Raw genomic sequence first — 26,444 nt, 5'->3', positions numbered from 1 at the left:
TTACGTTTGCATGCGACAAAACAGCGAGATTCAGGAAGTGTCCGACTTCAAAGTTCTTTTTTGACCCCTCCCCTTACTGCAGCCGCCTACTCTCGCCTACATTTCAGGTGAGTTCATGTGATTGCAGTAAACCGAAAGGGAAAGTAACCTGTATTGTGCTATATCTAACTGCGCCATTTTACATCCGTGTTTAAGAATCTTTAACTCATTAGATATAATAAGTATCTAAGTATCCAGTGATTTCTATACGTGTATGTTTTGTAGGAATTTACGTGATGTTGTTGAGGAAACTCAAGATGTCTAGTAACCTTACATTTCGAGCCAGTGTTAAAGTGAAGCGGCAAGAAAAGTTATCGACTTCCTCAATAAGTAAGTAACCATGAAATGTAACTTACTCATGAAGTACGTTATATGCATTTTTGATCTTATCAGTGATGTCTTTATTATTAATTATCTTTGGATATAGGCCTATACAGACACATATATTATAGTACACTTTTTTATATGTAGGCCAAATCATAAAAGCCTAAGTTTATAAACCACATTGTTGAAACTATCTTCGCTTTAACATCTTTATTTGTTTTTAATTTATCTGCGTGTCTCCAAATTTTCTGTGTAAACTAAAGTCAATATCTAACTAAAAAAGAATATCTGCTGATTCAGATGATGCCAGTTCTGAACATATATAATGATATGATGACAAATCTAATTAATCCAGTTGTGAAATCTTGATTACTGATTAGAAATCAGAAGTCAAAGTCCTTTGTTTTCTATAAAGACATACTTCTTGTATTTTGTTGTATCTGAGTGTTTCTGTCTCATCAGACGTATCTGTGAAGCTTCATGAAGACTGAATGAATCATGGAAGACACACAAGCATTCAGAGATGGACATGTTTCTCCAGGAAGCAGGTATGTCAAAGTCTTCACATGATCTTAATGTTTAACAGAAGATACACTGTACATCACATGACCAGGGTGTTTAGGACTTTAAATACTGACACCAAAACACTGAATACACCACAGACAGATAGACAGCTGGATGAATAGATTACATTATCCTTGGACAGTGTCATCACTCTTCAACATATCTTCAGCTTCATTTATTTCAATATACTGTACTTATTTTTAAGATAGACAACATTCTCGTGTGGAATTTATTTTCATGTAAAATCAACCTGTTGGATTATCGTCTCTTCTATATTATCTCTTTTCCAATGTTTCTTTTCTTTTTAAGTAAATTTCAGTGGGACAGATCCAACTCATCAGAGTCCAGCTGTGCGTCCATGAAGAGTGACCAGTCTGTGGATAAACCATTAAATTTTCAGGGAAGACACACATCAACTGATCTCAGGTACAACATTTTTATCATCAAATTACAGCAAAAATGAAACAGCTCCATATCTTTAATAGAAAAACACATCAACAGAACCGAAGTCACTGCTATCTTTCCCTAAAGTACACTATGACAAACGATCTGTACTCAGAGATTTGAAAACTGAGAGCCATCTTGACTTACAGACCCAGTGAACACATCCTGACTGTAGATACAAGCGAGCAGAAGAAAACACACACATCCTGCTGCCCTGCGTCATTTTGACCATCAATCTTTGATGTCAACTAAACATAAAATCAACTGTGATTATTTTCCCTTTATTCTATTCTTTATACTCTTGTCTCTGTTCTATTAATAATTTGGCTTTGTTCTTTATTTCTTTCACCAAAAATCAAGTGTAGTTTTTTTTTTTTTTTTTTTTTTTTTGCTGGCTAAGTTTATTGTTTGTGTTATCTCTAATCAGTGTTTCTGTTCTGTCTATATTTGTATTAATTAGTGAGCGCTCTGTGGACACTCCAGGAACATTTACAGGAAAACATGTGTCATCTAATATGAGGTACAACATTTCTGTCTAGATATAAAGATATATTTAACTCATCTGATGTATGCTGTAATCTAATGTTTTATACTTTCAGTCGTGACTCTCAACAGGTCCCAATCAGATTGAAATCAAATCTACTGAAGAAGTTTGAGCGTCTGTATGAAGGAACAGGGATGCAGGGAAACCCAACACTCCTGAATGAGATCTACACAGAGCTCTACATCACAGAGAGTGAGAGTGGAGAGATCAATAATGAGCATGAGGTGAGACAGATTGAGACACAATCCAGGAGAGCAGCAACAGAGGACACGGCCATCAAATGCAATGACATCTTTAGACCTTTACCTGGACAAGACAAAGTCATCAGAACTGTGCTGACAAAGGGAGTCGCTGGCATTGGAAAAACAGTCTCTGTGCAGAAGTTGATCCTGGACTGGGCTGAAGGGAAAGAGAATCAGGACGTCCAGCTCATATTTCCACTTCCTTTCAGAGAAATCAACCTGATGAAAGACAAAACATTCAGTCTATCAGATCTGCTTCATGTGTTTTTCCCTGAAACTAAAGAAATGGAAATATCCAGTGATGAATATAAAGTTCTGTTCATCTTTGATGGTCTGGATGAGTGTCGTCTGTCTCTGGACTTTAAGAGTAAAGTGAAACTGTGTAATATATCTGAATCAGTCTCAGTGGACGAGCTGCTGATGAACCTCATTGTGGGGAATCTGCTTCCCTCTGCTCTCATCTGGATCACCTCCAGACCAGCAGCAGCTGATCTCGTCCCCTCTGAGTGTGTCCATCGAGTGACAGAGGTACGAGGCTTCAGTGATCCACAGAAGGAGGAATACTTCAGGAAGAGAATCAATGATCAGAGTCTGGCCGACAGGATCATCTCACACCTGAAGTCATCAAGGAGCCTCTACATCATGTGCCACATCCCAGTGTTCTGCTGGATCTCAGCCGCTGTTCTGGAGAAGATGTTGACTCAAGGAAAGAGAGAAGAGATTCCCAAGACTCTCACTCAGATGTACACACACTTCCTGATCCTTCAGACCAAAATCAAACATGAGAAGGACTATAAGAAAACAGTCAAAGATGAAGACATGATCCTCAGACTGGGGAAACTGGCTTTTGAGCAGCTTGTGAAAGGAAACCTGATCTTCTATGAGGAAGACCTGAGAGAGTGTGGCATTGATGAGACAGAAGCAGCAGTGTACTCAGGATTGTGCACTCAGATCTTCAGAGAGGAGTTGGGCTTGTATGAGGGGAAAGTCTTCTGCTTTGTTCATCTGAGCATCCAGGAACATCTAGCAGCTCTATATGCACATCTTTCCTTTACAGAGAACTACAGAAATGTGTTTGAGCAAACCAAACAAAGTGTGTTTTCTAAATTTGTAAACTGGCTTAATTCTTTATCTGAGCTGCATAAAAGAACTGTGGATGAAGCTTTAAGGAGTAAAAATGGACATTTGGACCTTTTCCTGCGTTTTCTTCTGGGTCTCTCATTGGAGTCCAATCAGACTCTCTTACAAAAACTACTGACACAGACAGGAAGCTGCTCCTACAACAAAAAGAAAACAGTTGAGTTCATCAAACAGAAGATCAGGGAGAATCACTCTTCAGAGAGATCCATCAATCTGTTCCACTGTCTGAATGAACTGGGAGATGATTCACTGATGCAGGAGATCCAGAGATATCTGAGATGTGGACAAATAGGAGAAACCAAACTCTCCTCTTCACAGTGGTCAGCTCTGGTTTATGTGTTGCTGACATCAGAGCAGAAGATAGATATTTTTGATTTAAAACAGTTTACTGGAGTCCAAAATACAGCAGATGAAGCTCTTCAGAAGCTGCTGCCTGTGATTAAAGAATACAGATCAGTTCAGTAAGTCACACTGACAACAATCACTACACTGATAAAACATGATCATATTTAGCACTTTAGCATGCACTTTCTTACCAAAGCAGTAAAAGGAGGACACATGTATTATTTATATCAGTGTTTCCTGAGCTGAGAGACTGAAGAGTGTCATTGTTCTCTACAGGTTGTATGATTGTGGAGTCACAGATGAAGGTTGTGCTGCTCTAGCTTCAGCTCTGAGATCAAACCCCTCACACCTGAGAGAACTGACTCTGTCTGGAAATAAACTAGGAGAGTCAGGAGTGAAGCTGCTCTCTGATCAACTGAAGGATCCTCGCTGTAAACTGGAGATACTCTGGTAAGATGATATAAATCTGTCAGCATCCTCCTAAATTTTGCTCTTTTGTTGATTATGAACAATATGAAAACCAAAACTGTGCAATAAAGAACGTGTCCTGTCAGTTCATTGAAAATGATGCTGTTTTAATCTTCATTACATTCTTTCCAAAGTTTTTGACACAATTTTAAAATACTTGAGTGGATGATCTAAAAACAGCTGCTTTATATCATACAGATGAGTGTTGGTGATTTGGGGTATTTACAAATGAATGAAACACTTTTCTCTGATATTGAAACTAACCCCTCAAAACACATGTAGAAGCAGGTCTGAACTGAGAGATTGTGCTGTGTTTGTCTGAGCAGTCATTGAGTAGCTGTCAGTGTATTAGATTTCTCCATTACATTAAATAAATACATTTGACCAAAGTTTTGTTGTCAAAATAATGTATTGGTTAACTTAAGGTAGGATTGTAGTACAGTTCGTTCAGTGCTGATGTTAACTGTCAGTCTTCAGAGAATCTTAATTCCTTCTAAAACATGCTTTATACATCTGTAAATTGTCTTGGTGCCAGCAGAAGTGCACATTGACATTGCTAGACCACTTTTCTTGTGTACATCACATTTTTTATAATTTGAGCGAACAGTGCAACTTAAAGGAAACAGTGACTGCAAAGATGTGGAAAGAATCTCTGTTTAAGAATATTGTAAGCAATATTGATTAATGTGCATTCACTTCACTATTTCAGAAGTTTACAGCCCTATTTACATGGGATTAGTTTTATCTGGGGACATTGTGTGATTTTGAAATTACCCCCCACATCCGAATTCAAGGCATTGAGTCACGTTCTATGATCCGGTTAGATGGATTTAAAAATAAATAAACTAATGTAGTTTCATGCCCTGTGTCATTTATATTTCACCAGGTTAATATAATATCTCAAGCTTTACTTTATTTATTTGTCAGACATTAACCTCGAAAATGTTTTAGCTTTCTCTTTTTGCAAATAGTATAGTTGTGTGGGGTAGTATAGCAGTGGTGGACAGTAACGGAGTAGCTTTACTTCGTTACTGTACTTAAGTAAATTTTTCAAGTATCTGTACTTTACTTGAGTAATTTTATTTTGAGTAACTTTTACTTTTACTTCACTACATTCCAAAGCATAAAATCGTACTTTTTACTTCACTACATTTCATAAAACATATCGTTACTCCCTAAAATATATCACGTGCTCCGACACGCAAAAGCAGTGTCTGATTCATCATGAATGAACTGAGTCTTTTCAATATAAACCTTTAAATCGGATCGCGAATCGCACCAAACAATTCGTTTAGGAATTAGAATGATCGGATTGCAGCTGTTCTGGAGTCGACCACTCACTGATTCAAATGAACCGTTTAGTTCGAGTCAGTAAGAACCGGGAGATCTTGTGAGCGCGCGTGCGTCTGATGTTGCTAAAAGTAAGTTATTAATGTCGAAATATTGGATTAATTATTGTAACTGAAAATCATATTTAGGTCAAAATTGTCAGTTGTTTGGGAACTAAATCCGTTGTAAAGAGTGATCTATTTAAGCCCACTGAAATGCTCGAGTGCACATCAATTTTAGGTAAAAAAAAAAAACTTTAAATAACACAGATTAAATACAATAACTCATGCACGTTCAAATTCCCCGCTGCCATAATGTTAACAGTTTTATTAAAATGTTCTATGTGACGTCTGTTTTTATATTGTTTATCAACAGTAACGTTATACATATGTATATTGTTTGGATTAGACGAGTAGACAGACATGAATGTTTATTCATAACCGTACTGAAAGTAAGTAAATATTGTTAGCTGATGCTAACTGTCTAGCTAACAAGCTTGTTGGTGCTAAGTTGAGGTAATTTATATAAATAATGTCCAAATATTTTTATTCAACCACCTATATATATATATATATATATATATATATATAGAGAGAGAGAGAGAGAGAGAGAGAGAGAGAGAGAGAGAGAGAGAGAGAGAGATTACATCTGGGTAGAAAAGAAAGGATGTGATGTTCAGAACATGGTAACTACAGCAATTATTAAAGTGGGAAGAGATGCACCCTGTTTGGCCAGGGTAGTTTTTAAACCATAGACAAGGTTTGAGAAGGAAAAAATTATTATGAAAATATAATTATATTTTCCTTAATGTTCTTCCTAACTTCAGGCCTTATTATCATGTCATATATAAAGTTACAGTACAGACCAAAAGTTTGGACACACTTTCTCATTCAAAGAGTTTTCTTTATTTTTATGACTAAGAAAATTGTAGATTCACACTGAAGGCATCAAAACTATGAATTAACACATGTGGAATTATATATGGAATTATATTAATAACAAAAAAGTGTGAAACAACTGAAAATATGTCATATTGTAGGTTCTTCAAAGTAGCCACCTTTTGCTTTGATTACTGCTTTGCACACTCTTGGCATTCTCTTGATGAGCTTCAATAGGTAGTCACCTGAAATGGTCTTCAACGGTCTTGAAGGAGTTCCCCGAGAGATGCTTAGCACTTGTTGGCCCTTTTGCCTTCTGTCTGCGGTCCAGCTCACCCCTAAACCATCTGGATTGGGTTCATGTCCGGTGACTGTGGAGGCCAGGTCATCATCACGCTCCTTCTTGCTCAAATAGCCCTTGATGCCTTCAGTGTGACTCTACAATTTTCATAGTCATGAAAATAATGAAAACTCTTTGAATGAGAAGGCGTGTCCAAACTTTTGGTCTGTACTGTAACTTTGATGTTCTGTAAAACAAACTTTAAATTACTTTGTTCTTATTGGTGAAAAACAGATGGTCAACTCTGTTTTCTCTCAGATACATCACAGTGTAAGCTTCACGGTGAACATTACTCTCATCAGCGTAGTCCATATCAACAACAAAAATATATCTTGACTCCATATAGTGGTTATTTTGGAAAAAATCCCAGCTATTTTGAGCAGTAGGATTATAAAAAAATGTGTGCTAATATAACATTAAATTAAGTAGCCTATATAAAATTGCAAACATCTATCTTTCATTACTTTTTTACTTAAGTACATAAAAAATTGAGTACTTTTGTACTTTCACTTGAGTAAGATTGAAAAAGGAGTACTTTTACTTTTACTGCAGTAATATTTTATTATACGTATCTGTACTTGATTTGTGTACTTCGTCCACCACTGTAGTATAGTGATATGACATAACCAAAATACTGTCAAAACACTCCAACACAGCTCCATTCTTCACAAAGATTTATAAAAAAGGTGCACAAGAAACAAAAACCTGACATATAAAAAATGATATATGACTCACCAAATCACAGAGATGCTGATTCGCATGGACTGATATTATCACAGGACCTCAGTGTTTAGTGAAATATGACAGGTCATACACGGAGGAATTTTTACTTTACAAATCACAGACATCAAAGATCACAGACAACCTCAAATATTACAAATGACTGGAGGTCACAGGTTATAATAATCCCTCCCGAATAGAGTTTATGAGACTACCTTTAAATTTCAAGAGTTTTGTTTTGTAATTTATGAATGAGAATATTTTAAATACACTGTATACATGTTATACAAGTACATATAAGCTGGTAAAAAAAACAAAAAAACAAAAACAAAACAACAACAACAACAAACCTTTGAATGCATAAGCATTTTTCTGTTAGAGAGTAAAACAAAAAATTTTTAAATAAAAAAACAAGTATTTGTATAGCAATATTAATAAACATATCAACATTGCAAGAGAAAATAAAATTCCATGAATTTCAGATCCTTTATTTAGTATTTCTGTAATACATATGTACAGATGGTCAGTGAATTAAACATAAATAAATATTATATTTTTGTTGTTAATATACAAAACTTATGTTAAGGTTATATTCTTCAAAATTTGTTAAGATGTTGATGAAATAATATTGAATGGTCATACTCTGTTGATTGTTGGGTGAACAGGCAAACCAAAAAAATGTAAGACTGTATATTTCTGAAATGTTGAAATGGTGAGAAGCAATAAGAGCTGATTACTTACTGTAGTTACTGTAGTCCTTGTCTTGGGTTGTAACCAAGCAGCAATCTCCCACTCTCTCTCATGAGGCCAATAAGGAAGTGACTAAAACTGTAATTCATCGACTGGCCGCTTGAGGCTGGCTGCAGAAGGGAGTCAGTCCCATAGACTCCCCATGTTAAAATGCCCAACTTTACAGCAGTAAAAAACATGTTTACAGCCTGGTGCAAAAAAATATTTTGGTCAATATAGCTAATTATACCCTTCATGACAACTGTGAGGGGGGTGAATTTTTTTACAACTCATTCCGTTTAAATTATATGAGGCCTTAAAGTTATGCATAATTAAGGGCATGGCCACTTGAGTGACAGGTGGATTGCCGCTGCTGTCACCGCTGTAGCGCTAGGTGGGTGTGGCTTCAGCAATTTGCTCCTGCCTTTTTGCCCATTTACGATTGTCCAGGAGAGTCACGCGGTGACGCGCTGCCAAGATGGTGACGGATCGCTCTGCACACTTTAAAGGGTTAGTTAACCCAAAAATAAAAATTATGTCATTAATGACTCCCCCTCATGTCGTTCCAAACCCGTGAGACCTCTGTTCATCTTCTGAACACAGTTTAAGATATTTTAGATTTAGTCCGAGAGCTCTCAGTCCCTCCATTGAAACTGTGTGTACGGTATACTGTCATCACATCAGAGGGTCACTTAGAATATTTTGAAGCATCGAAAATACTTTTTGGTCCAAAAATTGCAAAAACTACGACTTTATTCAGCATTGTCTTCTTTTCCGTGTCTGTTGTGAGAGAGTTCAAAACAAAGCAGTTTTTCATATCCGGTTCACGATGTAACCGGATCTTTTTGAACCAGTTCACCAAATTTAACTGAATCATTTTAAACGGTTTGCATCTCCAATACGCATTAATCCACAAATGACTTAAGCTGTTAACTTTTTTAATGTGGCTGACACTCCCTCTGAGTTCAAACAAACCAATATCCCGGAGTAATTCATTTACTCAAACAGTACACTGACTGAACTGCTGTGAAGAGAGAACTGAAGATGAACACCGAGCCAAGCCGGATAACGAACAAAAGACTGACTCGTTTGGAAAATTCTGTCATTTACTCACCCTCATGTTTCAAAACTGTATACCTTTCTATGTTCTGATGATATTGTTTTCACGTTTGATTTACTGGGACAATGACAAATAAGAATTTTACAGTTTACAGGCCTACCATTTTCATCAGAAATATGATTAATGGTCATCACTTAATAAAAAGTGCTGAAATACTCAATCTTGAAGTCCATTATTATTGTCAAAAATTTATATTTTCGCAGTATTTGTTTATTAATGTTTGTAATATATAATATAAATCTAAATCAATATTATTTAATTGCAATTATTTTTAAATACTTTAATCATATAAATCATATTAATTAAGAATATGATTAATATTTGAACATGTGGAATAACCACCTTGCAGGAACCATTGTTGTCATGTGACAAGAAAATCATAAAACATAGAACACCTTCATCATAAAATATGTTTGAAATCATTGCTATTTATAAAATCAAAGTAGCGCAAATTATTTTAAACTGTATAGAACCGACATGAATTCAAATATTACATTTCTGAGAATGCGTTCATGTGTTTTCTACTATAATGTTAAAGATGGTTTCTTTTTATCATGTCTTTATTAATCTTGTCATTGACTTACACAGTTGACTTATAAACACAAAGATATAAGAAAGAATGTTTGTAATCAAGCTGATCTCACACCCCATTAACTGCCATTGTAGGAAAAATGATTATGATCGTTAAGAAGACTAGATCTGCTTGGTTACAAACATTCTTCCAAATATCTTTGCGTTCAGCAGAACATAGAAAGTTATACAGGTTTGAAACATGAGGGTGAGAAAATAATGACTATTTTCATTTTTGGGTGAACTATCCCTTAAGCACCTCACAGTTGTTTGGCTCATTTTTAGTAACCTCCATCCTCAGCTCTTCCTGGAGCGAGCTTCAGGTGTTTTGCGATTGCTGCATCCACTTCACAGCATCTGAGGGAAGAGAGTACATTTATTTTTCAAATAAATAAAATAGAATATTTTAGATGAATGACATGCACTTATTTTCTAAATATCTTTATGATCTACAGCTAAAAAAAAAAAAAAAAACTTTGAACAAGATGAATAAATCATGAATGAAACATTAGAAAAAGGTAATCAACATGCATTAGATTGTATTTTTATTGTATAAAAGATGTTGTGCTTTAATGTGATGCCCTTGAGAAAGACCCTTGAATGGGTCTGTAACTGTGAGAAAGTGAACAGGACATTTCTGATAAGACAAGTGGGCTGTGATGTCCCCCGAATAATTAAAGCGTACCAATAAAAAGTAACTTTTTAGTCTACTAACGTTAGCTAATTTTAGCCATACTCAGTGAATCTCAGTTGACAACGTGGTCATTTCTCTCGGTTCCTTCGTGTCAAACAAGTAAAACTCAAGCACGTTAATCAAATAATACAAAATGAACTTACCCAGCAGTAGATTTTAAATAATATATATCGATACATCTCCCTCCAAGAGTCCTCTTTGAGTCCTTTCCTCTCCTTGTGGTTGCTCAATGTTCTGGAAGAAAGCAAGATCTCGCAAGATAATCTGTCCTATCACGGGATTTTGTAATATCACAAAATATATTACTATGTTTTGTGTCTACATCTTGGCAGCACCGTTTTGGCAATTACATACAACTCGGACCGAAATGGTCACCGGATTTTGTTTAAGTTTTACATGTATGTGCATAAAAATAATAACAAGGAATACATTAAACAGGTTGAAATAATGACTAAATTGCAGCATGGCTTTGCAATCACTTAACCACACTGGGCACTTTGTGATTATAATTTATTTAAACAAGATAAAGTAAATATATTTACTTTGTATAAAAAAAAAAAAAAATCCTGCTGGTCTGGCTTGCTTGAATGTCTATTCACAACCTTGGTGCACTTACATTAATTATTGCAGTATTGATCAAGGTGTAAGCACAATTTTTCATTTTAAAAAATCGAATTATATTGTTAGTTCTTATTATATTGTTAACACAAGTTCATTTAGAACTTTTTTTACTTATAAACTCCTTGAGAATTTAAAGTTAGTTTAATAGTATTTAAATTCAATTAAAAAAAAGGTTTTAATTGCTTAAATTATTTTGTATTAATTAATAATATGTTATCATGTTTATTATTGTAAAAATTGTATTGCTACAATTATTCAAAAAAAATAAAATAAAAAATAATAAAATAATGTCATTAAAAAATACCATTGGCCTGAGTAATTTTGACCATTATAGAATTGTGACTTTAAAGATTAGTCATTTAGGTGGTAAAAATACTGCAAAATTAATAATAGCATGGATTTTCCCTTACGAAAAATAACCATGGTTTTATTATAGTAAAACTGTAGTAACCCATGGTTTTTTGGCGCATTGACTGCCATTTGTAAAACCACAGATTTACTACAAATACCATGGTTAAACTATGGTTAATATAGCAAAACCATGATTAATTTGTGGTTACCATGGTTTAACTACAGTAACCATGGTTTTTTGGTTTTATTTGTAGTAAAACCATGGTTAATTTTCGTAAGGGTTAGAGCATAACAATTGAAAGGTTTATGAAACATTAGCCAATAAAGCATTTTTTTTAAACAACGGAACTTAAATATTATTTCAACCATACAGCATGTGAATAAATAAAATGCATACTTTTCATAACATTTCATTATTCATAAAATGCATAACGTTTCTGGTGTTTGGATTTGCACTTAAATATAATGAGCTCCAAGTTTAAGAATAGCCCTAAACTAGTCTCTCTCTCTCTCTCTCTCTCTCTCTCTCTCTCTCTCTCTCTCTCTCTCTCTCTCTTTAACAGCATTAGCTCAATAAAATACGTCTTCCTTCAGGTAGAATGAATGTTTTCCTGCTTGCTAAATGTTGGGCTCATGATCAATAAGTTGTATTCGCCTCAATCTGATTCAGTAAAGTCAAACCGCAGAAATTGAAGCCTCGGAGACCCGCACGCTGTGAGGCGGGAACAGAGGATTCCGCTTGGTCCTAAAGCCTTTCGCCAAACATCCACGATCACAAATAACAATGATTTTTAACAATGAATATGGCCTGCGAGAATATTATGAATACAAAGAGTAGTGCTGCTGAGTGCAGGCATGTTTCAGCCCAGTAACACAGCGTTCCTCAGAGTCAAAACACAGACCAAATTCTGTTCAGCTGGAGGGGGTTGGGTTTTGGGTAGTTAGGCTTGTGGGGGTCGAGATAAAGGTGTGAATTGCTCTTTCATATGGACAGTTTCTTATGAGGCTTTCACTTGCTGACCTGGTTTATATAGGACTGTTGTTTTGGTTATATTCACAGTGCTGGCTCTCTCTGATGAGAGAAATGCAACATTCACAGATTACACAATTTGTTTTCATTTAAAAAACATTTCAAGTTTCTGTAGATATATATTTAATACATTTGAGACATCATGATATTAAGTTAATTAAAAAAATATACATTCATTATCATGAAAAAATTAAAGTGATGAGACAGTGCCTCCCTGTCATTAATGCACATGAATAATTTTTGCACTAACACTTGAAAATGAGCTTCGTGGTTTTCACCAGCTCCAAGAGTGCTCCATCACGAGTACAATTCATGCCAACAGCTATATAACTGCATATTCAGCAAGAATTCATGTTAAACATATTTAGCTTGATCAGAAGGTTACAATGACTGCAAGAGTCGAGCGGGATGTTAGGAGTTTGTCTGTTTCTTTTACTGATTATTTTCGGGTTAAAGCATGATTTAAACAGATTCACACTCAATCGCTTTCGCAATAATGCGTTCAAACAAATGTAATCTTACAGTGCTACTACATTATCAGCATGCTATCTGATTTTGAAATCTTGAAGAAGTTAATCGATCTGTTTAGATAAAATAACTGACAAAGATGTACTGTTATTTTCATCACAAACAAAATCTTCACAGCAGAAAGCAGCAATTAAAGATGTAATGCTTACAATGTTATTAGTTTGGCATGTGAAATATGGAAAAAAGTTTACACATAGCTTAAGCCACTTTGAAAGTCTCCTGTTTTTTTTATTATTATTATTATTATGTTATAGGCTATGTTATAAACATACCCAGCCGGCACATGACCGACCTTCAACGTTGAAATATGGTTGAAATAAGGTCAGTTGTGGTTTCAACGTTGAAAGAACGTTGATTCAACGTTTAAAGATGAACTGTTGAAAAACTTCCAGCACATGACCAACTTTCAACATTGAAATATGGTTGAAATAAGGTCAGTTGTTTTAATGAAACAACGTTAAAAATGTTTAATGCTAAATGGTAGAAAAAGGTTAACAAGCTTTTAAATTATTTATATTAAATTATTTAAATTAACTAATTTATTATTTTAATAGAATTTTAAAATATTTTTGTCATGATGCCTATTCTAAAATCTAAAGGTATATGTTAAATTTTATCATCATTAACAACAATAAAACTATATACATTTCGCTGCTTTTTCACACTGAAACAACTCCCATTGGTAGTTTTATTTTATTACTTCTATCATGATTGGTTAATCTGGCTGTCATTCAGGAAACTGGACAATGAATCGGTTCGCGCCTTTCTACATTTAAAAATATGACCGTTATTGTTGTCTTTCTGTGAGTGAGGCGGCTAACTGTGAGCTGCTGCTCGTTATAACTGACTGCTCGGTCGGTCCCAAATTATTTCATATTTGCCTGTACATTTTTTATTTATTTTGAGCGAATTTGAGTCGTGACATGTCAATGGAGAACAAAAACTGTGAACACAAGAAGGGTCATGTGTTCTGCGAGGTCCTGAAAACATCCTGGCAAAATGAGGTAAGAAAATCGCTAACGTTATCTTTATTATCTTTTGAAAATAGTAAAGTATTACCAGAGTTTACAAATGGGTAGTTTAAAGGACATGTAACCTGCAGATAAATAAATACCCGTGTGTCTATTTTTGCATTGCTTTATCACAGATGATCAAGTTAGATGCTCACCTAATGTGTTGCTGGTAAGTTATATGTTAATGTCTGTCATTTAGAGATTTTCCCATATTTTCCTGATATGAATCCCATGCATTAGGTGTGTTATATATGTTTGTATTCTTATAATAGTTTCAAAGTGTTTTCTGAAACATATAAGTGCAAATGTCGGTATTTAAATAATATAATTTTAATGAATTAATGAAAATGAATAAATAAAAAAAAAGGATTGTTTAAAGCCATGGTTCTCAAAGTGTCAGGCCCCCTCTAACGTTAGTTGTTATGCAGGTTATTAAACTAATTAATGTTAATACATTTTAACTTAATCTTTGAGTAAGTTTTTTTTGCACATTTAAGTATGTTACAGTTAAAGTACAGTACAGTTTTGTAACTTTTGTTACATAATTACATTTAAAATTACATTTTAATTTAAACTTTTTTTTTCATTTACCTGTGTATGTAAGCACAGTTGTAGTGTTAATGTTCAAACTGTATTTACCATGGTAAAGTGTCTGACAACAATTAATATTCTTATTAGAATAAAACTAATTTTTTAACTGTAGAGCTGTAGCTGAATAGTTTGGCCTACTACGCTGCTGAAATGTAATGTTGGTCATTATGGTGCAACTTAATATTTAATAACAAATATTTTCTGAATTGGTACTTGGTATAAAAAGTTTGAGAACCAGTGGTTTAAAGAAATGGTATAATATGAAATCCTGCTTTTTAAGAACTTTTCAGTAAACCATTTCTTCTTTCCCCTTGTAGAGTCATCAAGGATCCAGCTTGTTCTTGAAACATTGGTAAGAAATTGTTCATCTGCTACATTGCACTGTCACTTCTGGTAGAGATGCTTTGACCTTTTGTGATAGGTTTTGATTGTACTTCGTTTAATAAAAATTTACTGAATTAGATTTTACTTATTTTACTACAATGTATTGCTAGTGTTCTGATTAAAACAGTGTAACTGGGGGCTCTGAAAACACTGCTTGTGAATAATTTGTTAATATTGTACATTTTCATCTGAATACATTAAATAAGTGTTTAATGAATAGTGTTGTCCACTTTGTTTCCAACCTCACTGTTACTGAACTGTAAAGTGAAAATATTGTGTGATTTATTTTGCATTCAGTTTTCAGTTAAATATATTTCACAATATCACAGTTATTGTGAACATACCTAAACTCATTGGTTAAATCTTATGTACCCTCCAGAAGTTTGCACTCTGCAAGTAAACAACGCCTTGTGGTGCCATCCCAAAGAGGTTCGAAATCACTCTCAAGGACCTTTTCCTGGACTGTGCCCAGCTGGTGGAATGACCTCCTGATCTCAATTCGTACTGCTGAGTCTTTCCTCATTTTCAAGAAACATCTTAAGACTCATCTTTTCCACCAGAACTTAACCAACTAATGCTAGCACTTTTCCTTCTTTTCTTGTCTTTCATATAAAAATAAAACAACCCTGGCTTTGCGTTCTGTACTAGACTGATTGAAACTTGTCATGGCACTTGTATACTGTTGTTCTTCGCTTGTACACCTGACTGCTTCTGTTGTTCTCATTTGTAAGTCGCTTTGGATAAAATCGTCTGTTAAATGATTAAATGTAAATGTTTATACAGGACGGTAGAGAAAGTGCACAAGTGGGAGAGAGTGGAGGGGACGGCGTCAGAAAGGAACTAGCGCTGGGACACTTTCAAGGATCACCCGAAGCACAACCACACTGTATGCACGAGGCTGCTGTTTCTAACATTTTAGAGTGCCCTGCGGTAGAAATCTCATTCTGCATTCCCCACAGTAAAGAAGACACAGTCCGGGGGGGTTCCCGTTAGAAATCAACTGGTTGAAGGTTCCCTGCTCGTACTGTGCAACACATTTTCACTGCACAAATGTACACAACTTAAAATAAAAGATCCACTGGTTTCAGTCATAAAGGTACAAGGTCTTGTAGGTGCTGCAAAAAATATGCATTTATGTGCCAAATTATTTTACAAAAACCTTTTAATATTATTTAATTTGGATTGTTATACTACATGTTTTTAGCATTACCTCCATGCATACTCTGCATAATAAAGTGTGGGATTATTTTCATCTGTTTTATACAGTATGTTTCCAAAATTAAACTGTTTTTTGACAATTTTGAGCATGTGGTAGTTTTTTGAAGTTGTTTGTAAAGCTATTGCTGCCAGTCATTAGATTTTTAGCCTTGCATGTACCGTGTTGATCTAAATGCCATCTAGGATCTAGGTGTATTTATACACGGTGCAAGGTACCACGGGGAAACAACGTCGTGTTATCAACGCTGATTAACTTTTCAAAATCAACACCTCATTCAGCTTTCATCCCAGGTCTGCAGCATGACCATAATTTCACCCATAATGCAGGTAAGATGGTGAAACAGGGTCGTGATTTCAACGTTGATCCAATTGATTCAACGTCGGGATTTCAACTGTGAATCAGCGTCGTGATTTCAACCGTACATCAACGTCACGATTTTAACGGTGAATCAACGTCGTGATTTCAACGTTGATCCAATTTGCAAAATCGAAAGGTTATTTAACGTTGATTCAACCATGGTACATGACGTTGTTTCAACGTTGAATCAACGTTGAAATGCTGGCTGGGTAACATTTCAAACATACTGAAATACTTTATTCACGGAGTGAAGGCAGAGCGTGTTTCTGGTATCAGTGCACGCGCAGGGGAAGTTGTTGCTGCTCACAGACTCTGCTGTGGAGTGAGTGAGATGAAATTAAATGAAGAAATGAAGACGACCGTGCGAACACAAGCACAGCACACCTGCCAAAAATTAACCTGCAGCGATGCTCGTTGATCGACTCGCCAAGCTTTACTTTTGTAGGTAGCATGGCAGTAAATAAATCGATAATATGACCACGCAGTCAATACAGATATTTAATAAAAACATTAAAACAAGCAGGCCTGTAAAATAAAACAATAAAAAACGCACGCCAGGTCTACACCAGACACAAGTGGAACGATCCCACAAAAGACAGCAGAACCCAGTGATGGATACACTGGACACGACCCCCATCAGTGAACTGATGCTCGTTCTGTTTATGATGAAATGTTCTGACACTGCGTTCAGATGATTTGACACTAGGCCTATAGAGTGATATCATCAAGTTTAGAAACACTTTTCACTGTGGGGCACAGATGACAAATTTCGCCTCCGGTGTAGACACACAGAAAGTCGCTGTTCTCTTTACAAATAAGTTCATCGTGTGAATGTTGTTGATTATAATGAGAAAACTGGAGTTTAATTGTGAGGACGTTTTATTAATTCTTTAGAGTTTGAAAGATATAATCGTGCCAGTTTAATTTTATTAGTTTATTGTTTTAGGCAAATAAGGCCTAAATAATGGGAACAAAATTATACAGTGCTTCACATTTAAACATGCAACCATTTCTTAATCAGTTTACAGACAAATGTCCAATAAGTTATGTCAAAATAAAGGACAGGTAACGAATAACAAAAATGCATGATGTTTTATTAAAGGAAAAAATATATTTATATTTAAAATATAAATTGAAATATAGGCATAATATATTAGAATATTGACATTTTGCATAGTAATCCATGTAGCCTATCCCCTAAAATAGGCTACCACTTTTAATGCTCCGATGCAAAGTAAACCACAATTTATTTTGAATAATATAACGCATAATTAATATAATATAAATAATACTGCACACCTTTTAAATGTGTCAAATCTAAAATATGGTTTAATACCATGTAGCTTAGAAAATATAAGCACAGACTCAGGCACAGGCTTGACATTTATCCTGCTTGAATTCGTTCTAAGAAATGCACATAACTTCATAAATACCAAACTTTCATCTGTGAATATTAAATATTAAATATATTAAATATTTAAACTATAGTTTCTTTCTTTCATTTTCCGTGACTGAAGCAGTCAAATGTAACACATCAGCGAGGCAAAACTGATGTCTATTAGCGAAAATGTGCTTTGATGCACTTGTTTGATAACTTCTGGTTAAAGCGCCATTCAGCGGTCAAAAGCTGCAAATGCACTTTACTAACGCTGCGGTGGCGGTACCCGCGGCATTAAAAGAGGCGTTTTCGATGTCTACTTAGTGTATGCTTTAAACAGAGACAATTTGTATTGTGTGTTTTCCCTGTAAAATGACCAACTCTACTATCTATTGTACTTTAAGTTTGTTTTTAGATAATTAATCATTTTACTATTTAAAGTATCTTTATTTTAATGTATTTTTTGTCTTTAACATAAAAAAATTGCATGAAAGTTGCCAAGGCTTTAGGCTGGATCTGTTAATCATGTTGAGGTTTCTTTTTGATTGTGAAGTTGCTGCTGATCTGAGATGTAGATCCTGAACTGAGAGACTGAAGAGTGTCATTGTTCTCTACAGGTTGAGGGATTGTGGAGTCACAGATGAAGGTTGTGCTGCTCTGGCTTCAGCTCTGAGATCAAACTCCTCACACCTGAGAGAACTGAATCTGACTGGAAATAAACTAGGAAAGTCAGGAGTGAAGCTGCTCTCTGATCTTCTGAAGGATCCTCGCTGTAAACTGGAGAAACTCTGGTAAGATGATATAAATCTGTCAGCATCATCCTAAATTTTGCACCTTTGTTGATTATGAACAAAATGAAAACCAAAACTGTGTCATAAAGAACGTTTCCTGTTAATTAACCCCTGGAAATACATGTAGAAGCAGGTCTGAACTGAGAGATTGTGCTGTGTTTGTGTGAGCAGTCATTGAGAAGCTGTCAGTGTAGCAGATTTCTCCATTACATTAAATAAATAACGTTTGACCAAAGTTTTGTTGGCAATCAAATTTATTAGTTAATTTAAAAGCGTTTCTGCAGGATTTTTAAGCTCAGATTTAAGACTTTTTGAGACCTGCACAAATAAAATGTATACCATATGAGCGGGGTAGAGCAATGCCTATAGTACCATATTAAACTGTAAAATTACTATAAAAAGCATAATTTACAATTCAGATAAAAGTTTTCACAAAAAGCTAAAAGTTTTATAAAATGCTAAACTTTACATTTTAGCCTTTAAACCACTTTTAAGGAAACGGATGAGTCAAAAGTATTAATTATTATAATAATTTAAACAATTATTATCAATAAATTATTATATCAGTTAAATAACATAAATTAGGTATGTGCGATATTAACAAAAAGTTATATCTCAATAATTTTCTGGGATTTTATTGATATCAATAATTAGATGATATGTTGATGAGTGTGTTGTTGTGCTGACTTCTGATCTTAAATCTTCAGCTGCATCTGAAGTGTCATTTAGATGTGTGTACACACTGTTTAAAGCAGCTCTGAGGGACACTTTAACCTACTGTTACAGATACATAAATAATGTTTTGATATATTAAACATAAAACACTGAAAACTGTTGTTTGAAATTATTTTAAAAATGAAAAGTATCTTAAATGTGAAATCAAAACCTCCAGCAGGTGGATGTGAGTCACTGTAAAAGGATTCATTACGACTGAACCGAATCATCTAAATGATTGATTCATTCAGGAATGAAACACGTCCTGTTACTCAGAGACACAAAACAGCACCGTGCTGATTGATTTTTGTTGAAGAAATAGAGGAAAAACAGAAAATATAATGTCTAAAATGCAAGTCTCTTAATATTACCTTCTTTTTTATTGAACTGTTGTATAAAATCAATTTCACATTTGTAATCATGCTGACTTGTGGAGAAAAAAGCCTCACTCTTCGTGTGATATTAACTAAATAAAATGATAAATATATAACCATTTTCTGCCCCATATCTTGGATTATGTGATAATTCTAAATATATTTTAATAAACCTATGTATAATTCATGCATTGAACGCACTCTAAATGCACATGCGCAATAGTCTTACCTACTAGACTTCATCACCTAAATAATATCAAATCTCACATCGTTAAAACAATTACGATATTATCACAAACCATACATATAGCACACCCCAATACTGTTTAGATGTTTAAATGCATTGTCTTCTTATCGATCCACCAGTTCACATTTAAAGCTCTGTGTGTTTGCAGGGTAAAAACATGGGTCGATTTTAGAATTTGTCTGAAATCTAAACAGAACAACAGTTTTATTGAAGATGCACATTCATTGTCTGTCAGCAGGTGACTCTTTTGGCAGATCTATAACTATTTCCCCACTAACAGCAGAACACAAAGCAGCGCAGCACCAGACTCTGAACGTGCAGCGCCCATGAAATCATAGCCTTCTGAAGTTCAATCATCACATTCAGAATATCACAATTCTAGTCTTTACATCCCCAAATTTGAAACCTCTTAAAATCACAATTAAGACTTTCTTGTACAATTTAAGACTTTAAGACCCTACATAAACCCTGTTTAAGGTTGGATTGTATCACAGTTCTTCAGTGCTGATGTTAACTGTCAGTCTTCAAAGAATCTTAAATCCTTCTAAAACTTTGTTTAAAAATCGGAAAATTGGCTTGATGTGAAAAATTGTTATTATTATTATTATTATTATTTAACAAAGCATTTACATATGTTAGGCTGCACCCCATAAACACAATCAAGCCTAGAAAAAACAGTGAACCACCCCTTTAATATGAAGTTGGCTTCAGACTGGATCTTAATAATGTTGAGGTTTCTTTCTGATTGTGAAATTGCTGTTGATCTGAGCTGTAGATCCTGAACTGAGAGACTGAAGAGTGTCATTGTTCTCTACAGGTTGTATGATTGTGGAGTCACAGATGAAGGTTGTGCTGCTCTGACTTCAGCTCTGAGATCAAACCCCTCACACCTGAGAGAACTGGATCTGTCATTTACTAAACTAGGAGCGTCAGGAGTGAAGCTGCTTTCTGATCTACTGAAGGATCCTCGCTGTAAACTGGAGATACTCTGGTAAATCATCTCTCTGGATCAAACACACACATATACATAAACACACACACACACACACACACACACACACACACACTGGTCCTCACAAATACATCCTTACAAATAGTTTATAGTAGTAGTTCTGATGTAGAATTATCTGTAGAGTTATATCCACGTCCGAAAATGTCCCAAGTGTAAACAGGGATAAACTTTTAGAAGATGTTTGTTAATGTTTTGATGTATTAGTTACATACCATAATTAGTACATACCTGAACACATCATTAGTTCATAATAAAGTAATATTCATACATTAGTATCAGGTATTAAGTAAACGTTTGGTAACACTTTATAATAACGTTCAGTTGTAAGGCATTTATAAGTGATTAGTTAATGATAAACTAATCATTTACAAAACATAACAGTGTTCATAAATGATTAATTTGTGATTTTGTTAATGTTTATCTATGTTTTGTAGATTGAGTTATAAATAATTTACAAGTGATTAGATGATGATTAACTAATCATTTTCAAACATGACTATACGTTCACAAATGAAGTAAAATGCTAACAATTTACCAATCCATCATGTTATCTTAAAAACAGCATATCATGAAATAATCAAACACATCTTTAGTAAATGGTTAATAAGCTTCTAGTTAATATATTATTAATCACTTATAAATTATTCAAATGTCAACACTGTACTAAAATACTCCATGTTTGTCAGAGAAGACATCTGTCTGACCCTCAGCAGTCAGCACTTACACTGCAGTACACACTACAAAGTGTTCAAAACCTGTTGTGAAAACACATTAATAAATCATTTACAACACTTTCTGCATCCCCTAATCTAAAGTGTACACTACTAATCATTCACAGATCTTTCACCCAGTGTGTGAACATTTATAGGTTATTTATAAGGTTTGTAAAACATTTACAACTGAGGAGTAGTGTACACTTAGGACAGGTTTTTGAACACTTTGTAGTGTGTACTGCAGTGTAAGTGCTGACTGCTGAGGGTCAGACAGATGTCTTCTCTGACACATGGAGTATTTTTAACACTGTGAGATAATAGTACAGTGTTGACATTTCAATCATTTATAAGTGATTAATAATATATGAACTAGTAACTACTGAAAACAATGATTCATCAAATTTACTTTTATTTTATTTTTTTGTAATCGGTTGTAATCAATTTATTTGAGCTACATTTAAATATTATAAACATATTTAGTTGACTAACTTTCAACATTTTTTTTTAATGTAGTTATATCGATTGCAAACACTTACCTTAAAAAATGATAAAGTCTCACACACAGCTGTAGGAAATATGTTTCCTTTTTTCAGTGTGTTTTCACATCATACAGATGTGTTGAAGATTTTCAGAAAAAAAAAAACATACTTGTTTATGGTATTAAAATGAACTCTGTCAATCAGAAGTGGATGTGAACCTGAGACTGGATCTGTTAATCGTGTCATGGTTTCTTTCTGATTGTGAAGTTGCTGCTGATCTGAGCTGTAGATCCTGAACTGAGAGACTGAAGAGTGTCATTGTTCTCTACAGGTTGATGAAGTGTGAAGTCACAGATGAAGATTGTGCTGCTCTGGCTTCAGCTCTGAGATCAAACCCCTCACACCTGAGAGAACTGCATCTATCTTTAAATGAACTAAGAGACTCAGATGTGAAGCTGCTCTCTGATCTGAAGAATGATCCACATTATAAACTGGAGACGCTTGTGTGAGTAGTGATGATAAAATATGTTAGATTTTTTTATAGAATGTTAATATAGTATCTTTTTAGGTTACTTTCTTGGTAATTGTGACTAACATGTTTAATAAGAGTTTGATTCCATTTATAGTTTAGTATCTTGATGTATCTTTTTTATTTTTAAAATAATACAGTATTTCTCTAGTGAAAAATAAATACACTTGTATTTGAAATACATTTATTTCATGCTAAGTACAGTACCAATTAATTTATGTATTAATTCACTTAAAAGCACCCTGCAATTGTACTTTTAGGATACTAAACAATTCTGCGAGACAGACATTTCAAAGTGAAAGTGACATGACATTCAGCCAAGTATGGTGACCCATACTCAGAATCCATGCTCTGCATTTAACCCATCTGAATTGCACACACACACAGCAGTGAACACACACCCAGAGCAGTGGGCAGCCATTTATGCTGCGGAGCCCGTGGAGCAGTCGGGAGTTCAGTGGGGGTTCAGTACCTTGATATTGAAGGTGGAGAACTGTACATGCACTCCCCTCACCTACAATTCCTGCCAGCCTGAGACTCAAACTCACAACCATTCGATTGTGAGTCTGACTCTCTAACCATTAGGCCATGACTTCCACAAGGATAAGAGATCAACTAAAAATAAGCTCCTACAACTTACTGCAGATTCTGGAAAATCAATTCTTCAAACAGTGGTATAAAAGGATGTGATGCTGTCCTTCAAGAGTCACTCTCAACTTATCTGTCCATAAAATTTATAAAACATAGTCTTCATGTATTTCACAACACTTCAGCATGTGACTTATTAAGTGGTGGTCATATTTTAGGATTTTTGACCCAAGCAAAGTCTCAGAGAAACAGACAGCTTGTGATTCTGGAGAATCCAGGAAGGCTGCAGTTCTGGAAAATGCTGGCGCTGGAGACTAAATGTTTCTTGATGGTTTTACATCTAACTCTACACATTAATTGTAAATTATTTTGCTGTTAACATGTCTTTTCTTCTCCACCTGTTTTTTCTGACCCTGGTGACCCAGTGAGCAGTTCATTGTGCAGTGGTCATGTCTTAACTTTGCAATTTCTGTATTGCATTAGTTTTGAATATTTCTCATGGGAATTTAATCATTTTTTAAAAAGTGAAATCTCTTTTTTGGCTTATTTTATCTGTAAAATAAAACCTGCCTAATAATTCTGCACACCTTAATATAAGGAGTTCACTTCCAGCCTCCATGGACAATTATTTATCAAAAAATAATAATTAAATACAAAGTATTAGTAGTTATTAAGATTGGTGTGGTTTGGAATTGGTGTGCTTGGAATAAAAAAAAATATTATCAGAATATCAAGGTGCCTAATAATTATGCACAAACTGTATAGTCAATGTTTTTATATCAGGAATTATGCAATTAAATATTTTGAGAGAATGTCAGTTTTAATGGAAAGATAACTATTAGTTATAACTTTAATTGTCAGAAATAAAACTGTTACAGAAAGAGAACAAAATTATAGTTTGGATACAGAATCAAAATCTGAATGGTTAAAATAGAGCTTTAATAATCATACATCACAGGGTTAATTAATAAATCTGATACTATTTATCTAATAATGCAAATAGTTTGTTTTAGTTGTTGTAAAGTGGATAATGCAGTAATGTGATACACATGTGCTTGTGTTTGTCTTTCAGGTTTTAGATGATAGTCTGATCTTCTCTGATCGCTGATGGAGAATAAATAACCGCTACAGACAGACATCACATTCAACAGAATCAACACGCACACACACACACACACACACACACACACACACACACACAGATCAGCAAACACACCTGTTTGTGCTACTTTACAGAATCATACAATTCATGATTAGAGATAAGATGAGGAAAAATTTAGTTTTTTTTCTTCTGGAGTGACTTTTGTACAGGTACCACATTTTACTGTATAAATAATATTGCTAGTTTTCTGTCACAGTATGTGTATTTTCTGTTCAATTCTTATTACAGTAGATTTTAACTCAATGTATATTAAAATAAAATAAAAAAGGTTAAAATGTTTAAAACCTAAAATATATAACACATGTATACACTCTGAAAGTAAAGTGAATTGATTTTGTAAAGTTTTTATCATCTTTATTCTATGTAAGTTTTGATGTGTCAGGATAAAGCAAAAGCATCCAGACGTCTACAAGGTCTCGAACAACTGATACAGATTAGATTGTACAACCAGTGCTGGAAATAAATAGTAAATAAAGGCATACTAAATTGAAATATGAAAAAAATGAAAATAAAAAATAAAATAACATTAATGGTGCTGCATTGACACAGAGTGGTTTAACTAGATATTGCAGTCCAAAATCAAAATATTGGAGAGGGTTTTTTTGCATTTTACATTGAGCCTTACACTGTAAGTTGTTCAGATGTGTATGTTTGTAATATTTGTATTGTTTGCAAATTATAAACCACCTCATGTGTATTTTTATAAATCTGAATCTGCGTCTCATCTCGGAGGCTGCTGCTGTGTCCTCCTGGGGTCACATTTGTTGGCCACAGACACTGAGGCAGTTATAAAAGTAATCAAATAGACTGTTATTCATTGTGAGGTGTAAAATACTATGATTTATTTCTTACTTTGAAATATAATGGTTCATTTTCTCAATCGAGACTGCCTCAATGAATTATGCATAAATTACACATAGACAGTTAAGCCCATTATGCTGAAAACATAAGCTCAGTACTCTACAAATCCACACTATGGAGTGATTTATTTATTTTTTTTCCTTGCCCCGACGACAATTAATTGCTGAAGAAAATTAATAAATAGCTTCACATTAACATCAACTAATTCAGACACATTTGCATTTGTTAAATTAAATTAAATGTTGTTTTTGTACAATGATAAACGAAATGATAAACAGCATGACCCGTCTGCGCCTCCACACTAGTCGTCCACAGATGTCTCTAATAAACGCTGTCTTACCAACCAGGTGTCACGAAACAGTTAACCAACTTTAGATAATTACTTATCTGCCAAGGAGAAAATAACTCAAATCAGCATTAGTTTTTAAAACTTTGTCTATTTTAAGCTGTCTCCATCTCTCATACGAATCTCCAATATTTATTCTGCTTTTATTATACCGTTGTTGGTCATGAAATTTTTTGGATGGATGTCAAGGCTTTTTAGAAAGGGCAGAAAAAGTTATATTTCCTGCTCTGACCCCTTTGTTTGCCAGCTTCATGACTGAAATGAAATGTGCTGTGTTTTCCGCCAACTGGCAACACGGGATGCTGAAATACAATTGGTTAAACTGGCAGTGGGCAGGTTTCACAAACCAACTACTACTATCTCACAATATTACAGCAGTCTTATTGTATTAACAGTAAATAACCTCACAAAACCCACGTTTACCATTCTGACAAAAACAGTAGAAACCACTACAGAAATTTGAATCCTTTCCACTACAAATACCATTACAAACATTAAAAACCATCAGCTTTTCACAATTTAATGGTTTCCTATAGTGTGTTTTGGGACATATTGCATTAGGATTTAGTTGTTTTTAACAAAAGCCATGAACAGAAGGCGACTAGCAGGTTGTCCTGGGATTTTATTATAGTGCTCCAGGCCACATGCTCTATCCACAAGTGTCCT

The 26,444-nt window shown here is 34.4% G+C and overlaps 1 protein-coding gene and 1 long non-coding RNA gene across 5 annotated transcripts; both read left to right on the top strand.

The window, feature by feature from the left end:
* Window positions 1-142: 142 nt before the first annotated feature.
* On the top strand, window positions 143-26,027 carry LOC127978665 (NACHT, LRR and PYD domains-containing protein 3-like). Of its 4 annotated transcripts, XM_052583475.1 has the most exons (10): window positions 143-369; window positions 826-911; window positions 1,237-1,353; window positions 1,832-1,891; window positions 1,971-3,758; window positions 3,919-4,092; window positions 18,580-18,753; window positions 20,906-21,079; window positions 22,624-22,797; window positions 24,482-26,025. In XM_052583475.1, the coding sequence occupies exons 2-10, from the start codon at window positions 862-864 to the stop codon at window positions 24,486-24,488; spliced, it is 2,718 nt and encodes a 905-aa protein (XP_052439435.1). In that variant the 5' UTR covers window positions 143-369; window positions 826-861; the 3' UTR covers window positions 24,489-26,025. The 4 variants fall into 4 exon arrangements, with proteins under 4 accessions (XP_052439435.1, XP_052439436.1, XP_052439438.1 ...); XM_052583476.1 differs by lacking the exon at window positions 3,919-4,092 and having other exon boundaries at window positions 24,482-26,026; XM_052583477.1 differs by lacking the exons at window positions 143-369; window positions 826-911 and adding an exon at window positions 1,521-1,637 and having other exon boundaries at window positions 1,235-1,353.
* LOC127978716 (uncharacterized) lies at window positions 13,700-16,287 on the top strand. Its single transcript, XR_008158622.1, has 3 exons — window positions 13,700-14,202; window positions 14,942-14,976; window positions 15,388-16,287. It is a non-coding gene; the product is annotated as an uncharacterized LOC127978716 (long non-coding RNA).
* Window positions 26,028-26,444: the final 417 nt, after the last annotated feature.

The sequence above is a fragment of the Carassius gibelio genome, chromosome B19, assembly GCF_023724105.1.
Source record: "Carassius gibelio isolate Cgi1373 ecotype wild population from Czech Republic chromosome B19, carGib1.2-hapl.c, whole genome shotgun sequence".
Lineage (NCBI taxonomy): Eukaryota > Metazoa > Chordata > Actinopteri > Cypriniformes > Cyprinidae > Carassius > Carassius gibelio.
This window is presented reverse-complemented; position numbering and strand designations above follow the sequence as displayed.